General features: G+C 29.7%; 1 protein-coding gene across 5 annotated transcripts in view; it reads left to right on the top strand.

Moving 5' to 3' along the window:
- LOC111683915 (kinesin-like protein KIF21B) overlaps positions 1 to 27,338 on the top strand; it is a 368,894-nt gene extending 341,556 nt beyond the window's left edge. For 3 of the 5 annotated variants that reach the window (XM_046956601.1, XM_046956600.1, XM_046956604.1), the window contains one exon: positions 13,694 to 13,880. In XM_046956601.1, the coding sequence (XP_046812557.1) occupies positions 13,694 to 13,865 (172 nt within the window). In that variant the 3' untranslated portion in view covers positions 13,866 to 13,880. Of the gene's footprint in view, positions 1 to 13,693; positions 13,881 to 27,012 lie in introns of those variants that run through there. The other 2 variants (XM_046956603.1, XM_046956602.1) reach the window with 2 other exon arrangements.
- The last annotated feature ends 224 nt before the right edge of the window (positions 27,339 to 27,562 follow it).

Here is a 27,562-nt window from a genome sequence, read left to right as displayed (position 1 = left end):
ATAAGTTTGTCATTCCGTTTGTAATGTCTGTAATATAATTTTCCGATCCTATAAAGTATATATATTCTGGATTCTTATAGACAGCGGAGTCGATTAAGACATGTCCGTGTGTCTTTCTGTTGAAATTAGTTTTTAGAGAACCCCAGATATCGGCGACATCGAAATCTTTAATAATTCTGTTAGACATGCTTTCAAGAAGATAGTTATTTTAAATCAGCAAAATTGGTCTATAAATAACGAAGATATGAGCAAAAGTCCAAGACAACCTCTGAAAATTTCATCCAAAAAAGACATATTTTTTCATGCGTTGTTAAATAAGCAACAACAACACTGTGAATTGGAAAAAGCTGTGCATGTGTGTGTAGATGTATTTGGTTTTATTCAATTGTGTATTTTGTTTTGTATGTTTGGATGCTGTTGGCTTTATTGAGTTATGTATTTTGATTTTGTTTCCTTTGTATGCATTCTGTTCGTATAATTGGATGCAGGTTGTTTTTTGCGTTGTTTATTTTGTTTTTCTATGTCTTTCGTTTTGTACGTTTAGACGTCTGTTGGTTTAATTGCCTTGCTACTCTACTACTACCAATCGGCTAAGAATCATTTCCTGAGTCGATTAAGCTATGTCCGTACGTCTGGCTGGCTGTCCATGTAAACCTTGTGAGCAAGGTACAGGCCGCAATTTTCAAGATAATTGGATGAAAATTGGCACACATTGGTCTCAAGGACAAAGCCTAAATATGCCCCGCAAATAGGGTCTTTGGGCTCATAATTAAGTTAAATGTTCTATTATGTCAACAAAAGTCGACAAAACTTAGTTTTGTAAAACTTTAAATGATCGGGATTCATTTAAACCTAACCCCCATACAAATCCCCCTTCAGAAAATGAAAGATCAAAATTCCCTTTCTAACACTAATAAAACTTTTAAATTCTACATAGACGTACATAGACGAAGAAGTAGACTTAACTTCCTCTACCAACATTTAAAAGGATAGGGCCACATTTTTCCCTACTCACCTCTTGTAAAAAATAATTTTTTTTTGTGAAAAATCAGTAAATATATTCCGGAATAAAGTTAAAAATCAAATGCTTTATTTTTTAAATAATCCCCATTTTTAACATACTGACTAGTGTAGGGTATCATATTGTCGGCTATGCCCGACTATACATAATAAGGTCTATGGACATTATGACATGCCACCTGATTATTTAGGATAAAATGTGTGAGGACTGGCGTTAGGGGGCGTGGCACCTCCCATATAAATTAAAAACAAAAATTCGTTTATCTTGGAAACTATTACAGTAAGAATCATAAAATTTTGCACGAATAACCCATGATGGGAGCGGCACCTTCCATATTAATTAAATACAAAAAGTCGTTTATCTAGGAAACTAATACAACTAAATTCTTAAAATTTTTCACGAAGAACTTTAATATTTATCTGAAAATATTTAATATTCATCCGAAAATTTCATCTGAAGAATTTTGAAATTCATCTGAATATTTAGAGTATAAGGAGCGAACTTTTGGGGTATTGATACCTCCCATATGAATAAAATACAAAATATTGTTTGTTTAGGAAAATATAGAACTAGATTCATCAAATTTTGCATAAATTACTTTAATATTCATCTGAACATTTTGGAGGAAAAAGAGCGGACATTCATCTGGGGAACTTGAAGCCCCTACATGAATTAAATAGAAAAAATCGTACATCTAAGTAACTATGAAATTCATGTGAACATTCAGAAAATAATGGATGGACTTTCAATGGAGGGCCCGGCATCACATATATGAATTAAATACAAAATTTCGTATATCTTGAAAACTGTTAGATAATTCAAATTTTTCATAGATAGATAGAAATTGGTGAACTTGCAATAATTTGCTTCGCATCTCTGAACTATTGTGGTTAGAATTTTCAAAATCATTGAGTGGGTTTTTTATTTATACTAGAGGGTAAAACAAAATTATTGTATATCCCAAGGCATTAGAATAAGAATTATTTTTTAAGAATAAAAGTATATATTAAATGTTAGCAAGTAAGAAATAAATAGATCAATAATGTATTATTTTAAAATTTAAATTAAAAATATTGTCGTCAAGAGAAATTAGTTTAGTAACTAAATAAATACTTTTTTTTGATTATTATGTATTTAATTTCGATTGGGGTAGCGATAATAAAATGTAAAATAAATTAAAGTTTAAGATTGTTGAAATTTTTAATATTATTCAACATCGTTGTTTTATGTTATCCAGTTGTAATCAAGTTTGAATAAAGAAATCATTGTTGTCTATTGGTTAAGAAATTAAAGTTCTTAATGGGGATCTTATTCTCATCGTATTATCCAAATTTAATTCTGACACTAAAATTAGTTACGACGAAAAGCAAGATTTGAAATCTTTGGTAACTTGGAATTCGTTTTATGAATCTTACAGAGCCATGCAAAAAGATTGAAACACCAGACTAGTCAAAGGGTGCTTAATGTATTGATTTTCGTGCTCGAAAATCAATACATTAAATCTTGCATTGAAACTACAATAAAATCTCTTCTTAATTCGTTTATTGAATTTATTAGTTGAAAGTCGAATTAGGAGGTGGATAGCCTACATTAAAAAACAAACACTGTTTTGGTTGGAGAGTAGACGGAAGTTTCACATCTCAACCTTATGCAGCTCCACTCACATGCAATTTAGCAATTGGAAAATTTTGGCAGGTAGAAGATTTTGTCAACAATCCTTCTAAGTTCACCGATGAAGAGAAAGCCCCTGAACAACATTTTATTGATAATGTTATTGTAAAAGCAACGGCAAAATTCATGTTCATTTACCTTTCAAGAGTACACATGATCTCCTTAGCAATTCATTAGAAATCGCTCGAAAGCGTTTTTTGCCAGTGGAAAGGCGTTTAGATCGCGACCCTGCCCTGTACGTTCAGTTTAATGAAGAATTCATCACTTGGACATATGTTGCTGTATAACCGTACATTAGTTGGTTCGTAATTTTAAGCCCAGTTGTAATCCCTTTGGTTGCAGATAAGGGAAGTTCTTCCTTTTATAAAAGACATCGACATGTGTTTAAATCATTAGATGAGCGCGGTGAAATACATGGATTCACCGATGCTTCCCAACGCGCTCCTGTGTGCTGCTGTATAAAATAAAATTAAAAATGGCAAAATATGTATCGTCAACTTGGTTTTGAAACTTGTTTAATATCATAGCGGATAGACGTGTTTTAAATCGCTCTCATGAGAGAATAACTTTGTGAACATAAATTATTAATTGAAATACAACAAGTAAGAGTGTTATATTCGGCTATGCGGAATCTTATATACATACCATCAAATCAGTGCCATATAAATAAACATTGATATTTTGAATATTATATTATTATATATCGAATGTGAACATCAGGGTAATATTTGAAAAAGTTATCATAACGGGGGTTCAACAGTGGACAGTGACAATTTTGGATTTGACGGTAGGAATATTTAAAGTAATTTGGGGCGATCCTCATAAAATATGGCAGAGAGATTTTAGCTTAAAATTAGTTTATGTCGAATATCATTAGGGTATTCATATTCAGTGTTGCCACCATAAAATTTAGAAACTACACTTGATCGATTCCTAAATTACACATTTAAAAAAAATACACATGCCCTTTTTTAATTTTTATTTAAACATAAAAAAACAATGAAACAAAAATAAATCATATACATATTTTTCTATACAAATATTTAAATAATTATAATTAATTCATTTATAAACAAAATATAAAAATAGATAATATATACATATATAGTTATAACTGAGATCACTATTTTCAATTATTTTTGATAATTGCTTGACTAGGTTCATAGTTTTCTTTACCGTTTCTTAAAATTCCTTCATTAGTAAAAAAAATTATGCAATTGTTTCAGAAAACATTCTATTTCTTAAATCAGTTTTGCAATTTTTCAAATTACTAAAAATTCTTTCAGCGGAAGCATTTGAAAAAGGTAATATTAAAATAAACTGAATTACTTTTTGTAGATTGGGAAACAAACATTCTTTTAAAGAATTTTTTAATTTAAAAACTTTAGGCCGGTATACCTTTGGTTCTAGACTTGCATTAAGTTCAAATATTTCAAAGTCTAATAGAGCATTAGCAAGTTGTTGTAAATCTCTGTCGAATGACGGAAATCTTTTTTTTAAATGTGGATAATGTATTTGGTTCAAAAGACTGAGCAACTTTTGTATTAACAATATCTACAATAGAATAAATTTGATCACTAAAATCAAATCTTGATTTTATTTGAAAATTCTCTACAATCTTGAAGAATGATTGTTTTTTGTGATGCAGATATCTGAGTTAATGATTCATATGCAGCAACTCCAATATAAATATCATTTATGTTTGAAAATAGATTTTCATCTGATTCGTTGATTTGCCATACGCTTTTTCACTTCAAAACATCCATTTTTATATAATTTGAAGAATATATTTGCAATATATTAAAAACTTCACTTTTCATTTTATATAAAATTGGCTTTTCTGATTGAAAAAGGACATTAAAAGAAAATAGAATACTTGAAGCATATGACATTCATTTCAGATTTATTTAGCCAATCAGATTGGAATCTGAAGCCATTTCTTCCAGTCATCCCTAAAATTAATTATTATTTAAGTAGATCTAAAAAACAACTTAACTTTTACACACTTGAAACAAAATTACCACTAGAAATTAGTTTGAGTTAAATTTGATTATTTAGAAATTTTCTTGTTTCGTTATTTTTGAATATAAAAATATGTATATGTACCATTTACATGTATGTATGTGAATTACTTTTTTTTAACAACCGGCTTTCAACAAATTTAAAAAAATCGCATATATTAGAAAAGGACGGACACTTTTTGCTTAAGTGTTTCAAAGGGAATAAAAATTTCTATGTATGTGTGTGGATCGTTTTGGTTTAAAATAAGTAATACTTATGTAAATACAATGAGATTTAAATTACACATAATTTACACATGAGATCAATTACACATGGGCTACACATGGAAATAAAAATTACACGCAATATGTTTAATTACACATGAAGTGGCAACACTGTTCATATTATAAGCCAGTTAAAGTAATTTTCTTAAGGTTACCTTATATGGGGTGGTAAGACTAATTATGAACCGATCATCTCGTAGAACGATTTTTATTTATGTATAATTTCCAACCAGTAATGAGCGTCGTAATCATTTTCGGTGGGGTAATTATGGATTGATCCTCGTAAAAATTGGAAAAGAGATTATTTTTCTGATAGTGACCTTATATAAGGGGGTGGTTCAATTAAGGCCCGACCCAAAAAAAATTTGGTTAAGAGATTTTGGCTCGCAATGAACTTACTTAAGTCAGTAATAGGCCTTAAAGTAATTTTATGGAGGGAACTTTATTTATATGGGGGTAGGGTCAGTTATGGACCGATCCACATAAAATTTGGTGCAGAAATATTGGCTCACATGAAACTTATGTGTGTCGCTTTTTAGTCATTTTCTAAAGGGTAGGGCCAATTATTGTCCTATATCCGCCATAATTCAGAATTTTATTTCAGACGTCAAACTGACCTATGCGAAATTTTGTTGTATTTGCTTCATAAACAGCGAATCTTACCAGGTCCCAGAATATATATTTTATGGGGTCTGTGAACAATATTTCGATGTGTTACACACGGAATGACAAAATCAATATACGCCTATCTTTTTTGATGGTGGGTATAAAAAAGTTAAGTAACCGCTAATTAAATACATACTTACATATAAATTTTTAATATTAAAAATGCATTTAAATTAAATAAATTGTCGTTTTTGTTATTGGAATTATTAACAATAACAAGTTGTAGCAAAACAAACAGTATAAAAAACAAGTTAGAGTTCTATATTCGGCTGTGCCGAATCTTATATACCTTTCACCATGATGTGTTAAAAAACAGTCTTTACGAATATTATTACAAAAAATCAAAAAATACCAATTGTAACCCATTTTATACGATCTAAATTAATCCGGGCTCTACATGCTTAACTTCATATTTCTAGGTTCAATATTATAGAAATTTTAAAAAGTACCTTTTGAAGAACGAAAAAGTACCAAAAACTTCCCTTTTATGGGTTCCCACTTAATCCAGGCTCTACATAATGTTTCTAGGTTCAATATTATAGAAAATTCAAAAAGTACCTTTTGTAGAACGAAAAAGTACCAAAAAGTCCTTTTTTATAGGTTCTTACCTAGTCAAGGTCCTTCATGCTAAATGTCATGTTTCTAGGTTCAATATTATAGAAAATTCAAAAAGTACATTTTGTAGAACGAAAAGTACCAAAGAAGTCCCACTTTATAGGTTCTTACCCAGTCAAGGCCCTACATGCTAATTTCAAGTTTCTAGGTTCAATATTATAGAAAATTCAAAAAGTACCTTTTATAGAACGAAAAAGTCCCAAAAAGTCCCTTTTTATAGGTTCTTACCTAGTCAAGGTCCTACATTCTAAATGTTATGTTTATAAGTTCAATATTATATAAAATTCAAAAAGTACCTTTTGTAGAATGAAAAAGTACCAAAAAAGTCTCCCTTTATAGGTTCTTACCCAGTCAAGGCCCTACGTGCTAATTTCATGTTTTTAGGTTCAATATTATAGAAAATTTAAAAAGTACCTTTTGTAGAACGAAAAAAGTACCAAAAGTCCCTTTTTGTAGGTTTCTGCCTAGTCAAGGTCCTACATTCTAAATTTCATGTTTCTAGGTTCAATACTATAGAAAATTCAAAAAAGTACCTTATGTAGAACGAAAAGGTACCAAAAAGTCCCGTACTTAATTTCATGTTTCTAGCCAATAACAACTTAACGTAACGTCATATACATTCTTTGATTTGTGTTTATAAAAAAGAAACCACAATAACAAAAAATTTACCGTTTGATACTGTGTTTTGTTTTTGTTTGTTTATTATTTTGTACAAACATACACAAAAAATGTAAATTTGTCATGAAATTTTCAGAGGTGGTCTCGGATTTTTACTCATATCTTCGTTATTTATGGACCGATGGACTGATTTTAAATAGCGTTCTATTCGATCGTATTTCCAATAAAATTATTGAAAATTCGGATCTCGCAGATATCTGGGGTCTTCTGAAAACTGATTTCAACATACACACAGACAGACGGACAGCTAAATCGACTCCGCTATCTATAGAAATTGCAAACGTAATGACAAACTTATATATACCCTTCTCACGAAGGTGAAGGGTATAAAAACTTAAAAAAACAAAAATAATAACAAAACCTTTAATAAAGTGAAGTGTTTATGTTATTGTACATAAGTTTCTCTAACTCCCCAACAAGTGAAAGGAGTAATAATAGAAAAAATGCATACTTTGTTATAAGCTTTCCGTACAATAACACTATTTAAGTGTAGAACAACAACAAACGAGAGATGTCCTTTCTCAAGAGCGCCAAAACAAAACAATTGTGTCCCAGCGGAATTTTTTCCACTTACATCTACCATCTGAGACCAAATACAATGTAGATGCGATTAATCCAAAGTATGTATTCAATTTCAACTTACATTTACACAGCGGTGGCCTAGACCGATGGGTCCAACTCTACCGACATTGTAAGCGAAGGTCGAATGAGTACACATGAAACGAAAAAACAAAAATTTTCCCAGCAGCGGGTGGAAATCGAACCAAAGGACACTCATATTTTATGTTTCGTGTTCAACGCGCTAACCACATAAGCCACATCACATTTAATAAGAAATGAGTTGAATGTTAGTTTTCTGCTACTAACACCTTTTTTCAGATTAGTCCAATCCTACCGACATTGTAAGCGAAGTTCAGATGGGTAAAATAAATAAAAAAAGGAATAAAAAAAATGATATAAAAATAAATGTGCATTTAATTTTACAATAGAATACATACAACTAGCATCTGATCTAAATCAGATGCTAGTTGTATGCTCTTCACAAAATTTTCCTATTAACATATTACTATACAATCAGATGCGTTTTAATTTGTAATAATCTGCGGACTGCTGGGGTAAATAATAGCGTAAAATAAAAAATAAATAACCCAACAACAGATTCTAAAACAACAACAAACAAGAGATCTCCTCTCTCAAGTGCGCCAAAACAAGAAAATTGTGCGAAAGACAATGCAAAAGAAAAAATATAAAAACAAACAACTGATGCAATGGATGATGAAAATAGTAATTATAATGTGAAAAATATCACAAATAGTATCAATAACAATATTAACACTGATAAGGAAGGTCACTCAAGCCCAATGTTTTTGGTCCCATACCAAAAAACAATTCAAATACATTGAGCTCGCATAAAACGGAAAAGATTCGAACGGGAATCGACCGTTATGTCACTTATACAAAAGGTAAGTCCAGTCCAGGACTTCAAAATTGGAACCAAATCTAAAACAGGCGAAAACAAATTCGTTAAGTCAAAATCGTTTTGCACTCCTGGACAACCAAGAAAGTGAAAAAGTACCATCCATGACTTTAAAAGACCATCTCTATTTGCGTGAACCAAACATCTGAACAAAAATCTATTGGTAAATAAGTTGCCCCAACTTGTAGGCAAACAAAAAATTCTCTCTCTACGCAAAGGAAACATTCAGGTAACAAAAATACAGACTTATTCAGAAAAGACTTTAGGAGTAATAGTTGATAGTTTTGACTTTGAGCAAAGAAATTAATACACATATCAACTCAAATGTGCAAAGGTTTGGCAGTCGTTATCAAAGGTGACAGTTATAAAGGATGGCATTAAAAAGACGCTAGAGTCTGAATGTTATGAAGTAAAGTCCATTCACAATATATTTAACAAAGACAAAATTCCTTAACCAATGTTTAAAGTTGAAATTACTTTTAACTCTTCACAATTATAGAAAAAGTGTGATACTCATCCCATATATAGGTTAAGATATCTTCTTAATAGCAAAATAACTGTAGAGGAACCCACTAAGCGCAGATAACCTACTAAATGCCTAAATTGCCAAGAGTTCGGTCATACCAAAACTTTCTGCAAATTATCATCTGTTTGTGTGAGATGCGGACACATCCATAAAAGCCAAGATTGTCTCCACCCCCAGATAACGATAAAAGAAAATGTGGTCAAAATCACACTGCTAACTATCGCGGATGTCCAGTATATATGCACATGCAATCAAATAAGGCCAGAAGACTTTATATGCTCAATATAAAGCTTCTAACTTCCTAATACTTCTAGTGCTCAATATAGAAGTATCACAAATAAAAGTAAGCAGAATAAATCGTATGCCCATACGACAAATGAGGATTCCGTTACCTAAAATAACACAAAACAAACTTCTGGTATCCAATATAGAAGTCTCACAAATGAAAATTTGGAAACAAATAATGAAAATAATACCACATTATTTTCATATGCTCATGCATTAAGAGGGGGTGTACACGCACCCGAAACAAATTCTTAAAGCTCTATTGAATTTCAATGCAAATATGCAAAATATGATTCAACAATTAATGCAAAAATATTAAAGCATGCCCATACAGGTTTTTGGAATGCTACACAAAAATGAAGTAGTACAATTCTTGATACTTCAGGAAATTTACGTACTACTCGTCTCTGAAACACATTTTACCCTAAAGAATTATTTCAGAATTAACGGATTCTACATTTAAATACAAAACATCCAAATGGCAGAGCCTGTGGTGGAACAGTCATTTTAGTGAGAAAAATATTAGACACTTCCCAAAGCCAGAATACAACAAGTAAAAGTGTTATATACGGCTACGCCGAATCTTATATACCCACGATCAAACCCGTCGAATTTCATCGCTATATACGTATTTTTAAACAAGTTATCACCTGGTATAAATAAAATTACTACCACGATGATAAGTAAACTGCAAAATTCAGCACAGAAAATTATTTTGTTCATCTTTAACTCGATGATACAAGTATTTAATAAATAAAATAAAAAATTTTTGATGCTAACCGCATCTCCGATCTTTTTTTTTTTTTGATTTTTTTTTAATTTTTAATTATTTTTTTTGTTAAATGCAATGTTTGTTTTTATGTATTTTTATTTCTTATTTTGGCTTTGTTCACTGTTCTATTAATTGGTTTTATTTGAGTTCACAAATTTTGTTTTTTATTTTGAAAAAAAGGGTCACACTTGTTTGACTGTCAAAACTAGAGTGATCTTTAACAAATTCTTTTAATGCTTGTTAGAAAATTTATGAAAAAAAGAAGTAAAGAAAAGAGAATAAAAAAATCACGAGGCTATTGCGCTTAAGATTTACCTACAACACTGTGGTTTAACGGCCCAGTTTTCTTCAGCAGCAAACTGATGACCAAACTCAAACAGATGTTGTGGAAAGAAGAAATGTAGCAGTGTTTAAATACTGACGTTATACCATAAATATTAGAAGAGATAATTGAAAAGAATTCATCTTATTATAAAACAAGTAAGAGTTGTATATTCGGCTGTGCAGAATCTTATATACCCTTCACTATGATGTGTTAAAAAACAGTCATTACGAATTTTATTACAAAAAACAAAAAAAAAATACCAATTATATCCTATTTTATACGATCTAAATATACATGCTTAACTTCATATTTCTAGGTTCAATATTATAGAAATTTCAAAAAGTACCTTTTGAAGAACGAAAAAGTACCAAAAACTTCCCTTTTATGGGCTCCCACTTAATCCAGGCTCTACATAATGTTTCTCAGTTCAATATTATAGAAAATTCAAAAAGTACCTTTTGTAGAACGAAAAAGTACCAAAACGTCCCCTTTTTATATGTTCTTACATAGTCAAGGACCTATATGCTAAATTTCATGTTTCAGGTTCAATATTATAGAAAATTAAAAAAGTACCTTTTGTACCAAAAAATCCCTTTTTATAGGTTCTTACCTAGTCAAGGTCACAAATTTAATTTTTCTAGGTTCAATATTATAGAAAAATTCAAAAAGTACCTTTTGTAGAACGAACAAGTTAGAGTGCCGAATCTTAAATACCCTCCACCTTCAAGCTTCTTCTTATTAAAATCCATTTAACTATCAAATTTTTAGATAACTCGATAAAAGTTTTGTTTCCGTAATGAAGGTCCTAACATTTATTCATGTGTGGAACTAATTTTGATTAGGCCCAGAAAAGTTTATATTGAGTTTCGGTTGTGGACCTCGTACGGATGCCATGACTAATTATGAAAAGATCATGCAGATGCCAAAAATTAGGAGAACGATTTGTGTATTTTTCCGACATCAGTATTTATAGTGAAGTAAATATGTTTGAGTGATTTTTGAAACGATTTAAATAACTGTAAATCAGAAGTATAATCAATATTAGACCAATTTGAAAACATTTTATCAGAATGATCTATCTATATACAGAACATACTCATTTCGAATTTTATCGAAATATGTATTATCATTTAATAGTGAACTATGTAGTAATCAGCAATTTTCAGAAATACGCATTTGTGTAAAGTTTTATCACGAAAACTTTGATTTTCAATTTACGTTTAAATATTTTTCAGAAATGGACTATGTTTATAATGTATATGTATATATGTATTATGTGCTAATAAATATTGTGAATCTAAGTGATTTTCTGGACCTAGTATGAGAGCTGTGACCAAATATGGACCGATCGTAAAACAAATAAATACGCATTAAAAAATCGGTATAATAAATTTAAAAAAATAATTGCAGTTTTCAAATTAGTAATATTTTGAAAATAGCTATTAGTTATATAAGGTACCTAGATACGAAATTAATATCGTAAACAAAAATTATTTTCCGGTTATAGAGAGTTATTTAGTTGTATTTTTATATCCTGCACTATAGTGGGAAGGTATTATGCATTCAGCTGATGTTCGTAACAACCCAAAATATGTATACCGCTAAAGGTCGCAATTTTTAAAATAATTTTCTGAAATTTGGCACATACTCTTCTTTTGGCCCATGGACGAAAATGGTCGAAATCGGCCCACATGCCTAGCCCACATACAACCGTACCCTCTCGAATAAGGAATTTCTATTATGTCAACGAAAATCAGCAAAACTTAAGCCGGAGGTCCACACTACGCGTCTTCGCCTCAAAGCATTACGTGCCTTTTATACCTACTTCGCGTTCTACATACTACACTTTTTAAGCATACATTTTTTGTTTTATTTTGAAAAACTTCGCGTTACTTATTTTAATTTATTAAAATTAATAAGTACGCATTAAATAAAGACATGTCATATTATCATAAAAACTGATAAAAGTTCTATATATGTTACATGCTCGTATATACCACCAAACTCTGGCTTCCAACTGTATGAAAATCATGCATCTTTAATAAAATCCACCGCAAATAGCATGAGACAAACTGACAATATTGTCATACTAGGCGACTTCAACAAATAGTCCAATTGATCAATACAAATATTACATTGCCAGAAGTCGCTAGTGAAAATAAAAGATGTTATTATAACCACATCAATAAAGTGAAAATAAACATTAAAATCAATCCAAAGTCATTTTATAGTTTCATTAATTTCAAACGTAAAATATCCTCATATCCAACAGCTATGAAGGTTCATGGAACCGTTAGTTTCGATGATGTTGAAATAGCTAACAGTTTCTCGGAATTTTTTGCATCAACGTTCTCAACTAAAAGTCTTAAGAATACGGAATATCATTCAGTCATAAATATATTTTCTATAGACAACATATATATCCTGAAAGTCCTTAAAAATATTAAGTGCTCATTTAATCCTGGACCTAATGGAATTCCCAGCTGCATTTTGAAGATGTGTTCCGAAACACTAGTAAAGCCACTTACCATGCTCTTTAATAATTCACTTAAGTTCAATTATTTTCCAGATATTTGGAAGGAATCCTTTATAATACCTCTTCACAAATGCGGAAACCGTAATGATATATCTAACTATAGTGCTATAGCAAAACTAAGTGCTATCCCTAAAAAGTTTGACAAAATTATAACTGAGGTACTTTTACAACAAATTTTATCTAAAATATCACCATTTTCAACGAGGATTTTATCGTGGACGTTCAACATCGACAAACCTTATGGAACTAATATCTCATATAAGTTCTGGATTCGTTAAAAGTCAACAAACTGATGTGATATACAGACTTTAGTAAAGTTTTTGATAAAGTTAATCATAAATTTCTAATAAAGAAACTTGATAATATAGGATTCTCTGGCAACTGCTCCTACCTTCTAAATAGAAAACAATGTGTAATTTTCAATAATTATAAATCCAAATACATAAATGTAGTTTCTGGTGACCCCAAGGTAGTCACTTTAGTGCTATCCAATTTCTCCTATTTTTCTATATTTACGCTCATTTACAATCTGTTATATGGGATCCACAATACAACATGTACATAGGAAAACTTGAATCCGTGCAAAAACAATTCCTTATTTTTTGTCTTCGGAATCTACGATGGAATCAGGGTACAAATCTACCTCCTTATCGTAGTCGTCTAGCACTTATAAAGCTTCTAACCTTAAAGAGTAGAAGAATGGTCTCAAATATTACATTTTTACTGAATTTAATAAATGAAAAATTTGACTCCGAATTCCTTCTCTCTAATATCAGTATTAATGTTCCAATTAGAGTACTCAGGTCTTATGTTCTAATATATTTTGAATTTCACAGGTCGAATTTCATCAATTTTGATCCACTCCGAAGGATATGCTTGGAAGTCAACAATTTATATCAGCCAATTGATTTTTCTAATCCCGCTGGTGTAATAAGAAGGAGCCTGATTTATTATCTCAATTCAAATTTATATATTTGTAATTGTTTTAATAATATACTTTTATTGTAATGTTTTTATTTGTATACATGTAACTTATATTTGCTCAGCTGTATATGTATAACATTAGCTGAATTAAATAAATAAAATATAACACTATGAAAACGTTATCTATGCAAATTAGCGGACAAATTTACCAAAATTTAGAATTTATGATGGCTAAATAAAAACTATAGCATAATCTAGACCAGGAGTGTCCAAAAGTTTCTTATGGAAGTGTAAATACCAATACCAATTTGAAAAAAAACATACTTTATTTTTTTTGCAAAAACCATTCATACAAGGAAACAGGAAAAACATTTAATATACGTTTGCATGTTTTTGTTAAAATAAAATAATTTTCCCTTTTGTTTTGCAAATTTATTTTTTAAATAATAAAAACAAGTAACTGAAACGTTTTCAATTATATGAGAGTGGGTTGTGAGTGATCGTACAATAATTTTTATGCGAATAATGTAAGTTTGAAATTTAAAACTAACACCAATTTTTTCCAAGTGCTTTTCAAAACAAATTTTTCTACGAAAAACAAATACAAAATCTACGTCTCGTCAATGTTTACCAGCAAAGAATACGAAAGTGTTGTTGTTTTGCGCTTGCTTGAATACAGTAAAGAAGAACAACAACGTATTACTAGAGCTTAGCGCATACAAGTTTATAGAAAACACACAGCATAAAGATACGCGCATTTACAAAAACAAAAGTATAAGAAGTGCATAGGGCTTGGGCACCCTTGATCTAGACAATCTAAGTATTAATCGTCGTACCTTTAGATGTTATTACAACTTTTGTAGATAATACAATTTTCAACACTTTGAATTATTTTGTTTTAATTTAATCAATTAGATAAATACTTATAAAGATATTGTGATTACTATTCTTAAATAAAACTGCATTAAATACTTTTTTATTCTTATTAAATCACTTATCTTAGAATTTCGACTTATTAGCACAGCATCTCGTCATATGAAATCCAAAAAGCCCTTAGTTACGAAAAAGTCAAAATCGACTATTTGATTTGATTATGATGCACTGTATCAAAATACATGTTTATGCTAAAATTAAAATCAACGTCCCTATCAACGATATTCTAAAAGATTATGTTATAAAATTACTTTAAAATTTTCAAATTCTTTTGAATTTTTAACTTCGAAATTGTAAAATGTTGTAGTTGACATTAAATAAAACAAAAAATACTCTTTTAGCGAATCCTTGCGATTTAGAGATTACTTTAACAGGTTTATAATTTTTCCAAAGAAAAATTTCTATTTTCGAAAATCTTTACGAAAACAAGGAAGCCATATGCATTAAATTGGTAATTAAGTCAAAATTAGTAACCACATTTTATAATAAAATTACAATAATAAAGCTCAGATGTAAAATAAAAATTCAGCCAACACACCCACTATCAAATTACACTGTGCAACAGAATCTTTTCCGAATGAGACCAACGGGAAATGAAAGTATATCACTAGAAGACTAAAATCCCTTAAAGCATTTAAAGTTGTGGGCTTTAATTTAATTTATATTTTAATAGTTGTTGGTATCTTGATTTATCAAAAAATAAAATTAAAAAATTTAAAATTTGTACAGAAGTTTACTAAAATTAGATTTTCTATGGATCCCTTCATGGTCCAACTCTGATATATTTATGACTATGTGTTTTAATTTTATAAACTAACTTTAGTAGAGGTATAAAGACAAGAACATTTTTGATATCATTATCCTTATTTTAAAACCATACAGTCTAAAATGATAAAATCTTAACGAATTTGGAAATTTTGGAGAATTTAATGTTTTGTATGTATGAAATTAATGTATGTACCGAATTTGATATTACATATTAGAATATTTTCCTGAAAATGCTTAGTTTAAAATGCCTATTAATTAACAATAAAATAAATATTAAACCCTTGGGGACAGACATTAAATAACTTTTCATGATTACCAATGCCTACACGACACTTCCAACGGCCACCCTAATGCCACTGTCACATGCACTACTACTATAGAAATAGTCAAAACCCAGCAGTTCGAAGTCACAGTCCCGAACTGACCACTTAACCTACCACTTGTGGTGGCCCCTAGCCACCTGACTACCCAGGTGACCGACCATTTTAACATGGGCTTGTCCTACGAGGAAGTCAATCGTCACTCTACACCCTACAAAGAGACAGTAAAGAGACGATTGCCTCCGCTCTCGCTTACAAATGGGACACTAAATTGACGACTGTCTTCATTCTCGATTACAAAGAGTTTATTTGTGACGAAAGACCAAAAAAATACGAATTGGAGTCAGACAGGTGGTAAGATATTAATGGAACTAAAATTTAAAAATTTCAAGTGTCTACTCTCTAGAATACTATGGGACAATAATGTGACGATTGGCCCGAAGTATATAAATTTGAGTCAACTAGATGGTGGCATATTAGTAGAAAGTAATAAACATTTCTTCAAAAGATGGGTAAAATAACTACTTTCGGAAGTACAAGAAAGGAACTACTTTTAAAAGTATAATCTTTAGGTTACTTGAGGATAGTAAAGAGACGCTCCGCTCCCGCTTACAAAGAGGACACTAAAGTGACGACTGTCTTCATTCTCGATTACAATGGGTACATTCGTGACGAATGACCCAAAACATAGGAATTACGATCATCCAGGTGGTTAACTATTAGTGGAAATTACTGTATTTTTCGTATGCATTGACTCTTTGTCGAACTGCTAGGAACATACAAATATCTTGGTTATATATCGATGAAAACTTTAAGTGGCTAACACACACACAACACCTTGGAAAAAACTATGATCAGTTGCATACAGTCTTCACCATTTGAGAAATTGCTAAACTTTTCATGTGCTGAAACAAGCCTATTTTTCCCTAGCTGAGTCCTATATAAGACATGGCATCACGGTATGAAAAAATTCCTTTTACTGTAAATCACTTCAGCAAACTCAAAATTTTAAAAATATTAATGAAGCACAAACTACACTATAATCGGCATATAGATACAACACTAATATATGGTACCAGAAACAACGTTTCAAGCGCATAAAAAGCTATAATACGCAAAACAACACATACACAAACTCTAACACGAACAACACCTTCAAACATTTAGAAGACATACCTGTTGCGCATCACCCCTGATGCCACGTCAGAAACAATTCTTGACAATTGTCATACGAGAATGAGCATTTTACAAAAACAAAATACATTGATTTCGAATTTTCGTCTTCTAGAAATATACTTTTAAGTTACTTCCGGATGATAGTGCGTCTTAGTGACTTCTGAATGATATTAAGGCGAGAACACACATTTTACAATAACAAAATACATTGTTTCCGAATTTGTATCTTCTTGGTTTGTATGTTTATGTCACTTCTGGAAGACAGTTTGAAGAGTGTTCATTTTACAAAAACAAAATACATTGATTTCTAGTTTTCGCCGCCTGAAAGTATATTTTTAGGTTACTTCCGGATGATATTAAGAAGAGTACAAAAAAATATAAATACTTCATTTTTTTAACAGTAAATGCAAAAAAAATAAATTATGCAGAAATTTTGCTAATTTCAGTGATGTTTTGTATTTCGTCCAGTCATTAGAGTCCCACCGAACTCAAAATTTCGTTCGGTACCGAAAACCGAACCCGAACTTCGGTAAATTTGAAAGTTCGCCCAAACCCGAACTTTGTTCGGTTTTCAATGTTCGGTAACACCGAATATTTTTCTTAAATGAAAAATTATTAAAAAGTAATAAATTTATATGATTATAATTGTAGTATAAACATAGTATTATTATGATTAAATACCGTCAAAATATTGTATCATGATATTTTTGTATTTATCATAATATTGTTATACATTATCATATTACGATCCAAGGTGATCAAAATTTTGTTTTAAATGAGTATCGAAATCAAAATAAATTTTATCGAATCAGTAAAATTACAGTTTCTAAAAAATAAAAATAATAATATATATTATAAAGATATTATGTAATTTTGGTTCATATTATTTTTAAGCCTGTTATGAACGTTAGTCATTTTCTAAAACGAAACTTTTATGGAGGCCATGTCGAAATGTAAACCAATACAATAAACAATCTAGACCGACATGTCTAGATCGTTTAAGAATAAGGACCTAGAAAATTTTAATTTTACAAATGAGATCAAAGATTTATAGTCGAAACTAGATAATTCAAATTAAATGTTTCACTTTTCTTAGCTTTTTAATCACTTTCTGGTTTATTGTTTGTCAAATCAGCCGAAAAAATAACTTTCCATTTTTATACACGACTATAGTGTGGAGGGTATTATACGTTTGTGCTGATGTTTGTAACATACAAAAATAATGGTCCAATACCCACCTGAAAGTATACCGATCGATTCAGAATCATTTTTTGGTACAGGCCGCATTTTTCAAGATAATTTGATGATATTTGGACCAAGCATGTTTTTTGGCACAGGGACGAAGCCTATTGAAAATGGTTGAAATCGGTCCATTATTTCATCTGGTCCCATACAACCGTACCTCCCGATTTGAACTTTTTATGCCATAATTACGTCAAATATTCTGCTATCTCTCTAAAAATTGGCACAAATAAGTTTTATATAAGTATAAATGACACTGCAGATTTTGGTAAGGATCGGCCTTTTTTGGCCCTAGCCCCCATACAAACCCTCCTTCAAAAAATGTCTTAAACGTCTAAAATTGACTTGTAACCATTTGTATCGCAATGAAAATCAACAAAACTTTTCCCAAATTTACCGAGGATCGGCCCATATTTGACCTATATAAAGCTTCATTTAGAAATTTTAGTTTTTTTTATCAATAAATTGCTTAAATATTTTGGTATTATGGTAATATTCAACATAAAAGTTTCTTTATAAAAAATAAAAATTTTATAAAAAGTAAATTTTAAAAATATACTCATGGTGTAGGGTATTATAGGGTCGCCATGCCCGACTATACTTTCCTACTTGTTTCAGCTGAAAAGGCGTTTTGTACCTATGGAATCGGAAATTTATTGTACAGCCAGGATGTATGATAACTTTTGTAAACAAATTTTCAGCATTTTTAAAACTTGTTGTTGATGTAAAAATATGATAAATAAACATTTTATAAAAAGTTCGGCGTACGGTGTTCGGTCAAAATTTCGCCGAACACCGAACATTGGCCGAACCTCACTTTTTACCGAACTCCGAACCCGTACCCGAACGTTCGGTCGGACACTACCAGTCACGTTCAGTTTTAATTATTCATTGAAAAACTTAAATTAGTTATTGAATTTAATATTCATAGAAAAATAGTGTTATTAATGCAATGTGAATATTAAGTACTAAAAACAATATGACAGTGTTTAGTTAAAAGTCAACTGTTAATAAACATTTAAAAAGTTTTTGTTAATTGGTGAAGTTTATTAAATAAAAACCAAAAAGTAATTATCTTCAAGGGTTATATAAATAAAATTTAAAAGTAAGTTGTCATATTTTACATTAAAATACTATTTTAGGAAAAATCCATTATTTTTAAATGAAGTCTATTATTTTTAATTAAAAATGTTTTTACATAAAATCTCTCGTCTCTCTCTTAATTGGTTTAGGAGTTATACGCATTTAAAGACTTTTTCAAGTTCGTTTCGGCTTTCATTTGATGAACATTACATTTTTAACCTATTAAGATTTATTTCAGTTAAATCTTAACTTTCAATATTTTTAAACTAAAAAATACATTAAAATGTTATTTAAAGTATTAAAACGCTAGCTGGAATCATTATTATTTTTTCACTTGGGTCACTTGACACGAAATTGCCCGTATAAGATATTTAATATTAAAATCAATAGCTTTAATAATAAGAAAAGCTTTGGATTTAATTATTCTAATTATAGGTAATTTATTAGTTATTAACACTAGATGTTTCTATGACCTATTATATGATACTAATATTCTTAAGTTTTTTAAAGTGTATAACTCCTTAATTAGAAAAGAACAAACAAAAAAGTATTGAAGTATTATTGTCAAAAGCAATATTTAGTATTTGTTAGTCACTGTAAATAATTTTAAAAATAATCCATAACTTTGCAATTTTAGATCTTTATAGACGGTTTAATTCCAAGTTATTTAAAAAATGTTCATGAAAGGTAATGTTAAAAATTTATGAAGTACACAAATATTTTAGAGTCCAACGTTTTACAATTTTTGGAAGCATACCAGTCAACAGTTGGACGATTAATACAGATTTTCTGAAAATTATCTTATATAAGATAATAATTCTTAATTCTTTATACATATGTTCCATTTATTTTTTAGATTAGTTGTTAAATCAATTATTTATTCTACTATTTTAATTTTAATTATTTCAATAAAAACTACAAAATTTCATTTTATTTAGATTTATTTTTATAGATTTTATCTGGGTGACTATACAAATAGAAGAAGAAAACAAAAATAATGTTATAATTAATATTGAATATACATACTTTTGTATTTATTGAAATTACCTGTTATACTTTAGGAAGCAATAAAAATAGAGTTCTCTTATGATTAATACATTTCCCACCAAATTTTAAACGGTCAGATCCATTTTTACATTTTCTGCAAATAATCGACATTTTTAATTGAACCGCGTGATACAATAAGACATATATAACTTATCTTTATATTTTAATTCGGTTAGAAATATTTTCTTAAAAAAATAAAATAATAAAAATGTATTTATTGTTTAAAAGCAATAAAAACATTACTTTTATGAACATTTTTAAAACAAATTAGAATTAAACCGTCTATAAAGATCTAAAATCACTAAGCCATGAATTATTTTTTAACTTATTTACAGTGACTAACGATAGAAACACCTTTACGACCCTAAATGAAGTACAGCTTTTGACAATGATACTGCAATACTATTTGTTGTTTGTTCTTTTTTAATTAAGGAGTTATACACTTTCAAAAACTTAAGAATATTAGTATTATATAAAAGGTCATAGAAATATCTAGTGTTAATAACTAAAAAAGTACCTATAATTAGAATAATTAAATCCAAAGCTCTTTTTATACCCTTCACTTTCGTGAGAAGGGTATATATAAGTTTGTCATTCCGTTTGTAATTTCTATAATATAATTTTCCGACCCTATAAAGTATATATATTCTTGATCCTTATAGATAGCGGAGTCGATTAAGCCATGTCCGTCTGTCTGTCTGTCTGTCTGTCTGTCCGTCTGTCTGTCTGTTGAAATCAGTTTTCAGAGGACCCCAGATATCGGCGATGTCTGAATCTTCAATAATTCTATTAGACATGCTTTCGAGAAGATCGCTATTTAAAATCAGCAAAATCGGTCGGTAAATAACGGAGATATGAGCAAAAATCCGAGACAACCTCTGAAAATTTCATCAAAAAATTGTTAAAAAAGCAACAAAAACACTGTACATAGAAAAAGATGTACACGTGTGTGTGTAGATGTATTTGGTTTTATTCAGCTGTGTATTTTTTTGTATGTTTGGAATTCAAACATACAAAGTATACACAGCAAAAAAATATGATTTGCATTTTTTGTTAAAATAAAATAATTTTCGCTTTTGTTTTGCAAATATATTTTTTGATGAATAGAAAAAAGTATTTAAAACGTTTTCAATTATATGAGAGTAGATTGTGAGTTATTGTACAATAATTTTTATGCGAATAATGTAAGTTTGAAATTTAAAACTAACACAAATTTTTTCCAAGTGCTTTTTAAAACAATTTTTTTTACGATAAACAAAAAAAATCTACGTCTCGTCAATGTTTACCAGCAATGAATCAGAGGTCGAAGTCGACCGGCTTCGAGTGGGAGCTTAGCCGCCGCCGAACTATATTTAGTTGCCGCCGAAACATTCGGCTTAAATCGACTCAAATTTTTTTAATGTTTTTATTAACTAGACTGTAAGATCAATTATGTTTAAAATACACTATGGTGAAGGGTATATAAGATTGAATGAAACTTACTTATGTCGAATTTCATAAATACACTCGCATTTTTAAGCCATTAATGAGCGTTGCAGTCATTTTCTGAAGGGGACATTATATGGGCGGTAGGGTCAATCATGGACCGATAGATTTTGACTCGTATAAAACATACTTATGTCGAATTTCATCTATATACTAGTATTGTTAAGCCAGTAATTAGCGTTTAAGTCATTTTCGGAAGGGGACCTTTTTGGGGGGTAGGTTCAATTATGAACCGATCCTCATAAAATTTTGCATTGTGATTTTGGGTCATAAGAAACTTACTTATGTCGAATTTCATCGCTATATACGTATTTTCAAACAATTTATGACTGTTAAAACTGATTTTCGAGGGGCCACTTGTATGAGGGCTATTCGAAAACGTAGACCGATATTGCCCATTTTCAATGCCAAATAAACCTTACCTATAAGAAATATTTATGTGAAATTCCAACCCTCTAACTCTTTCCATTCGGACTCTATCGTGCTTTCAACAGACAGACGGACCGACAGACATTGCTAGATCGTCTTAGAATTGAGTGAGGACCCAGAATATATATACTTTTGTGGGTCTATGATCAACTTACTTTTTAATTTTATTTATATAATCCTTGAAGCTAATTACTTTTTGGTATTTATTTAATAAACTTCACCAATTAACAATATTGTTTATTAACAGTTGACTTTTAATAAATCACTGTCATATTGTTTTTTATTACTTAAGATTCACAATATATTAATTTCAATAACTGATTTAAGTTTTACAATGAATAATTAAAACTGAACATGACTGGACAAAGTACAAAACATCACTGAAATTAGCAAAATATCTGCATTATTTATTTTTTTCGCTTTTACACTAAACAGAAGTGTTTCTGTCGTGGCGTCAGGGGTGATGCGCAACAGTTTTGTCTTCTAAATGTTTGAAGGGCATATCGAGTGGATCCATGATTTAAAAATATAGAAGGTTGTTTCAATATGAATTTGTTGACAAGAAAGGAGATGTTTGAAGTTTGTGTAAATATTCAAAAGAGCGTTGCCATATTAAGAAAAAGTGTAAAATACATTGAGAAATTTTTAAACACATATGTGTAATTCATAAATGATGTACAACGATATAAGTATATAAGTGGCTGTTGAATTTGAATCTTATTTGCAATGCGTTCTTTTTAAATCAAAATGTAATTAAGCTTTAGTGGAATTAATAATGATTTTTATTATGTTTTATTTACTTAACTTTATCTCAATAATTATAATCAATTAAGTAAAAAAAATGTTGTTAATTATGTTATAACTTTTTTCATTTTTTTGGTTACATTTATAAATTTATTTTGTTTTAAATAACGATTTAAATGCCGAATTCGGAAAAATGTTCTGCCTAAGAAAAATCTTTTTACAATCTTTACATCTAATTTAGAGTTATTAATATTTAGCAAAGTGTGCATATAATTTAATTTAGTGTTTAACTGATTTCCATTAAAAGTAACGAATGTTGAGTTCAGTTTTTCTATTTCGTTCATAAAGAATGAATTTGGTTTATATAGTCCCCCCTCCGAAAGTACATTTACATAAGTATAATTTTCATCTAATTTTTCACCTGTGACAAATCCGAATTTTTTCAACCCCATTTTTGAAATTATATAACCCCCAAAATTTTCTAATCCATCAGTCTCTATGTCATTTAGCTGGTCTATATCCCCCATAAGTTGTTCTGTATCTTGAAGTTCTACAATCTATAAAGAAATATATTTCTATTGACGCGAACATTCTTCTCATTATTTTTTAAATCTTGTCTGGAAATATGTAGGGAACATACTAAAGGTTCACCTGGCAAATCGTCTTCTTCGATATTGCACACCTTTCAAATGGAAATATTACGAATAAACTTCAACCAAAAATCTAACATACGTACCTTTAGCCATTCTTTGCGTATATAGGTATTTTAAAGAAATGTACATTTGAAACGCTTGAATGGTGTTTCTTGCTTTTGCATTTCGGAAAAAGACAGCTCATTTTTATAAAAATATTTTTTTGTTGTGTTAAAATTTTTTTTATTTGAATTAAAATATCTGTTATTTATTTTAAGTTTGAATATTTAAAATGAAATGTGGGATTAATATTCATGAATATGGTAGCTTTATTTTATACATAAACTTCAAATCGCCTTTCTTGTCAGATGGTTAATCAGACTGACATTAAGGCAAATTGAAACTACCTTCTAATATATTTATACCATGAGTGGATCGGCATAAAAACAATTACGGAATAAACTCCTTGTTTGTCACATTACCAAACATTTTCAATGAAATATCAATGAATATACTAAATATTACTAATCCAAAATTAGGGAAAGTAAAAATGAAATTATATTTTATAGAAAAGCAATGATATGTACGTACTCTACATGCAGTTATTTACTAACCACATCCTGCAGACAAGCCTAATGGCTTCACTAGATTAGTGGACCGATGTTAACCATTTTAAATAGGCTTCGTCTCCTGTACCATAGAAGATCATGTGCCAAATTTCATTGAATTATCTTCAAAATTGCGATCTGTAGTCTGATTACAAGGCTTACAAGCCCTATTCAGGGTCTCAGTTGTATGAGGGATAGGAAAAATAATGAATCGTTCTTAACCATTTTCAATAGGCATTGTCCCTTGGACAATAGAAAATCATCTGCCAAATTTCATTTGAATTATCATCAAAATTGCGACCTGTAGTTTGATTACAAAGTTTACATGGATGGACAGACGGACGGACGTAGCTAAATCGACACAGAAAATGATTCTAAGCCGATTGGTATACTTTAATGTGGGTATAGAGCCAATATTATTGTGCGTTACAAACATCAAACCAAACCCAATATACCCTCCCCAATAAAGTGGGAGAAACAGCCTCTTGTGAATTTAAAGTAAGCACAAGCCTCAAATGACAAAAAACAAGTAGGAAAGTATAGTCGGGCATGGCCGACCATATAATACCCTACACCATGAGTATATTTTTAAAATTTTTATTTTTCATAAAGAAATGTATATGTTGAAATTTACCTTATTCCAAAGTATTTAAGCAATTTATTTAAAAACAATAAAATTTTCTAAATGAGGCTTTATATAAATCAAATATGGGCCGATCCTCGTTAAGTTTGGGAAAAGGATATATTTTTAAATAACAGCTAGTTTTGTTGAGTTTCATTGCGATGCAAATGGTAACAAGTCAATTTTAGACGTTTAAGATATTTTTTGAAGGGGGGTTTGTATGGGGTTAAGGTCACATAAAGGCCGAACATTACGAAAATCTACAGTGTCATTTATAATCATATAAAAATTTGAGAAAATAACAATATCAACTTGTACCAGAACTACTCATCAATACGCACTCACATCAGTAGACACTACAAAACTTGTGCAAACAGTCGTAACTGTGCACGTCTGTATTGTCTACTTTCATTTTTCGTTGATCTTGCTCGGGAAAGATTCGAAGACCCAAAAATTTGTTGCATAATGTCATCTACCCCTGCATTTATTGTCACAATATATAGAATAAAAGGAGGCTGAAAAAATATATGATCTACGATTTTTATAGTTTCTAAAACGTTTTCTAGCTGTCACCTTTAAGGCTTCAGCATATTTAGGACATTCATAAAACATAAAAGACCGATCCACATAAATATTAGTAGAAATATTTTCGTTTCTTTAAAATGTATTTATGCCAATTTTATCTGTAGGATACTATAGGACATTATAAGATCATCATAACATTTGGTAAAGGATTTTGGTCCCTAAATAATTTGTTTATTTTTTTTTGGTAAATTATATTTCGATTCACATATATTTGGTATATAGTTTTCGGATTCTATAGAAGTTAAAGACTGTAATGAGTGTTAAACTTTGAAGGAGCCCTCTACAGGGAGAAGGGTCAATTATGCACCGATTCTTAAAAAAACAGTAAAAAGATTTTGGTTAATATAAAATGAGTTTTAGTCGATTTTCATTGCTGTGCTTGTTTTTCTGGCGGATATACATTTTTAAAGAAAGATGCATAATATTATGTATTAATTTAAATTTTTTCAAACCACTATTTAGCGTTAAAGTACATTTCTGAAGCGGACCTTAAATGGAGGATATTTCCTATCCTTTTACATTTGTGAAGAAGGATTTTGCCGGTTAAAAATATGTTTAAATGATAACTATCATTTGGCACTTTCAGAACGACATTAATCAAATCTTGATATTGAGAAAATTCGGGTACGTCTGTAATGTTTTTTTGCAACTTTTAAATTACATTTAAAAAACAAAATATGCTGAATAAATAAACAAAAATAATATTTATGTATATTTACTATACTTGGTGAAAAGAGCTTTTAATGAGAAAAGCAATATTAAACAAGTAAGAGTGCTATATTCGGCTGTGCCGAATCTTATATACCCTACCATAGTGTATTTTACACATCTTTTATAAATTTTAAATTTTTTCCCGACTACATTATTATTACACCAAAAGCTAAACAAAAAGAACAACAACAACTCTAAATGAAATAAAAAACAAAATAAACATGGCATCTAAACCAACAGATATCTAAACATACATAACGAAAAACACAGAAAAACAAAAACAAATTTAACAACGCAATGACGCCAACAGCATCCAAACATACAAAAAAATACACAGCTGAATAAAACCAAATACATCTACACACACACGTGTTCATCTTTTTCTAATATACAGTGTTGTTGTTGCTTTTTTAACAACGCATGAAAAAATATGACATTTTTTAATGAAATTTTCAGAGGTTGTCTCTGATTTTTGCTCATATCTCCGTTATTTACCGACCGATTTTGCTGATTTTAAATATCGATCTTCTCGAAAGCATGTCTAATAGAATTATTGAAGATTCGGATCTCGCCGATATCTGGGGTTCTCTAAAAACTGATTTCAACAAACACACAGACAGACGGACATAGCTTAATCGACTCTGCTATCTATAAGGACTCGGAATATATATACTTATGGGGTCGGAAAATTATATTGTAGAAATTACAAACGGAATGACAAACTTATATATACCCTTCTCACGAAGGTGAAGGGTATAAAAATATTATATTATTAGATATAGTTATTATTATTATTATAAAATTAAAACTGATAAGTAAAACATAATATTAACATTTTATTTTCAGAACCACAAAAATTCGTAGCCGTGCGGCCCTGCCACATATCATGTTATTTGGTGAGAAGAAATAGCTGTAAAGATACTAGAAGTTTATCTACATAAAAATTAATGTAGGTATCTATAAGCATTCATATGTACATATAGAAGTATGAATATAGCGAAGGCGTTGTCAAACTAAATTATTATTTTCTTCACACAGATGAGTTCTTAAGGAATAAAACACACTTGTGGGACTTAAATGCACTTACAAAACTTAAATTTTTCGAGAATATTAATTAGCACTTTATACTTTTTTATCACTTAAATACAATATTTATTCTTATTTTTGTGGAACTTTAAGTGTTATATTTTTCAAACGAAAATATATTTTTTATTCGTTGACATATCATTTTAACTAAAACTAAAAAAAGAAGAGTTTTTAAATTTTCGTATGGAAACGAAAAAAGTGTTAAACATATTTTTATTATTTTTCCAATAGCAGAAAAATAACAAAAATACGTGTTTATAATATATTTTAAGACAAAAAATAAAAATATCACAGAGGACTTAGGTCTTTG

Source organism: Lucilia cuprina, chromosome 2 (assembly GCF_022045245.1).
Source record: "Lucilia cuprina isolate Lc7/37 chromosome 2, ASM2204524v1, whole genome shotgun sequence".
In the NCBI taxonomy this organism is placed as follows: Eukaryota; Metazoa; Arthropoda; class Insecta; order Diptera; family Calliphoridae; genus Lucilia; species Lucilia cuprina.
The sequence above is the reverse complement of the archived record's forward strand: the minus strand, read 5'-3'. Positions and strand labels throughout refer to the sequence as shown.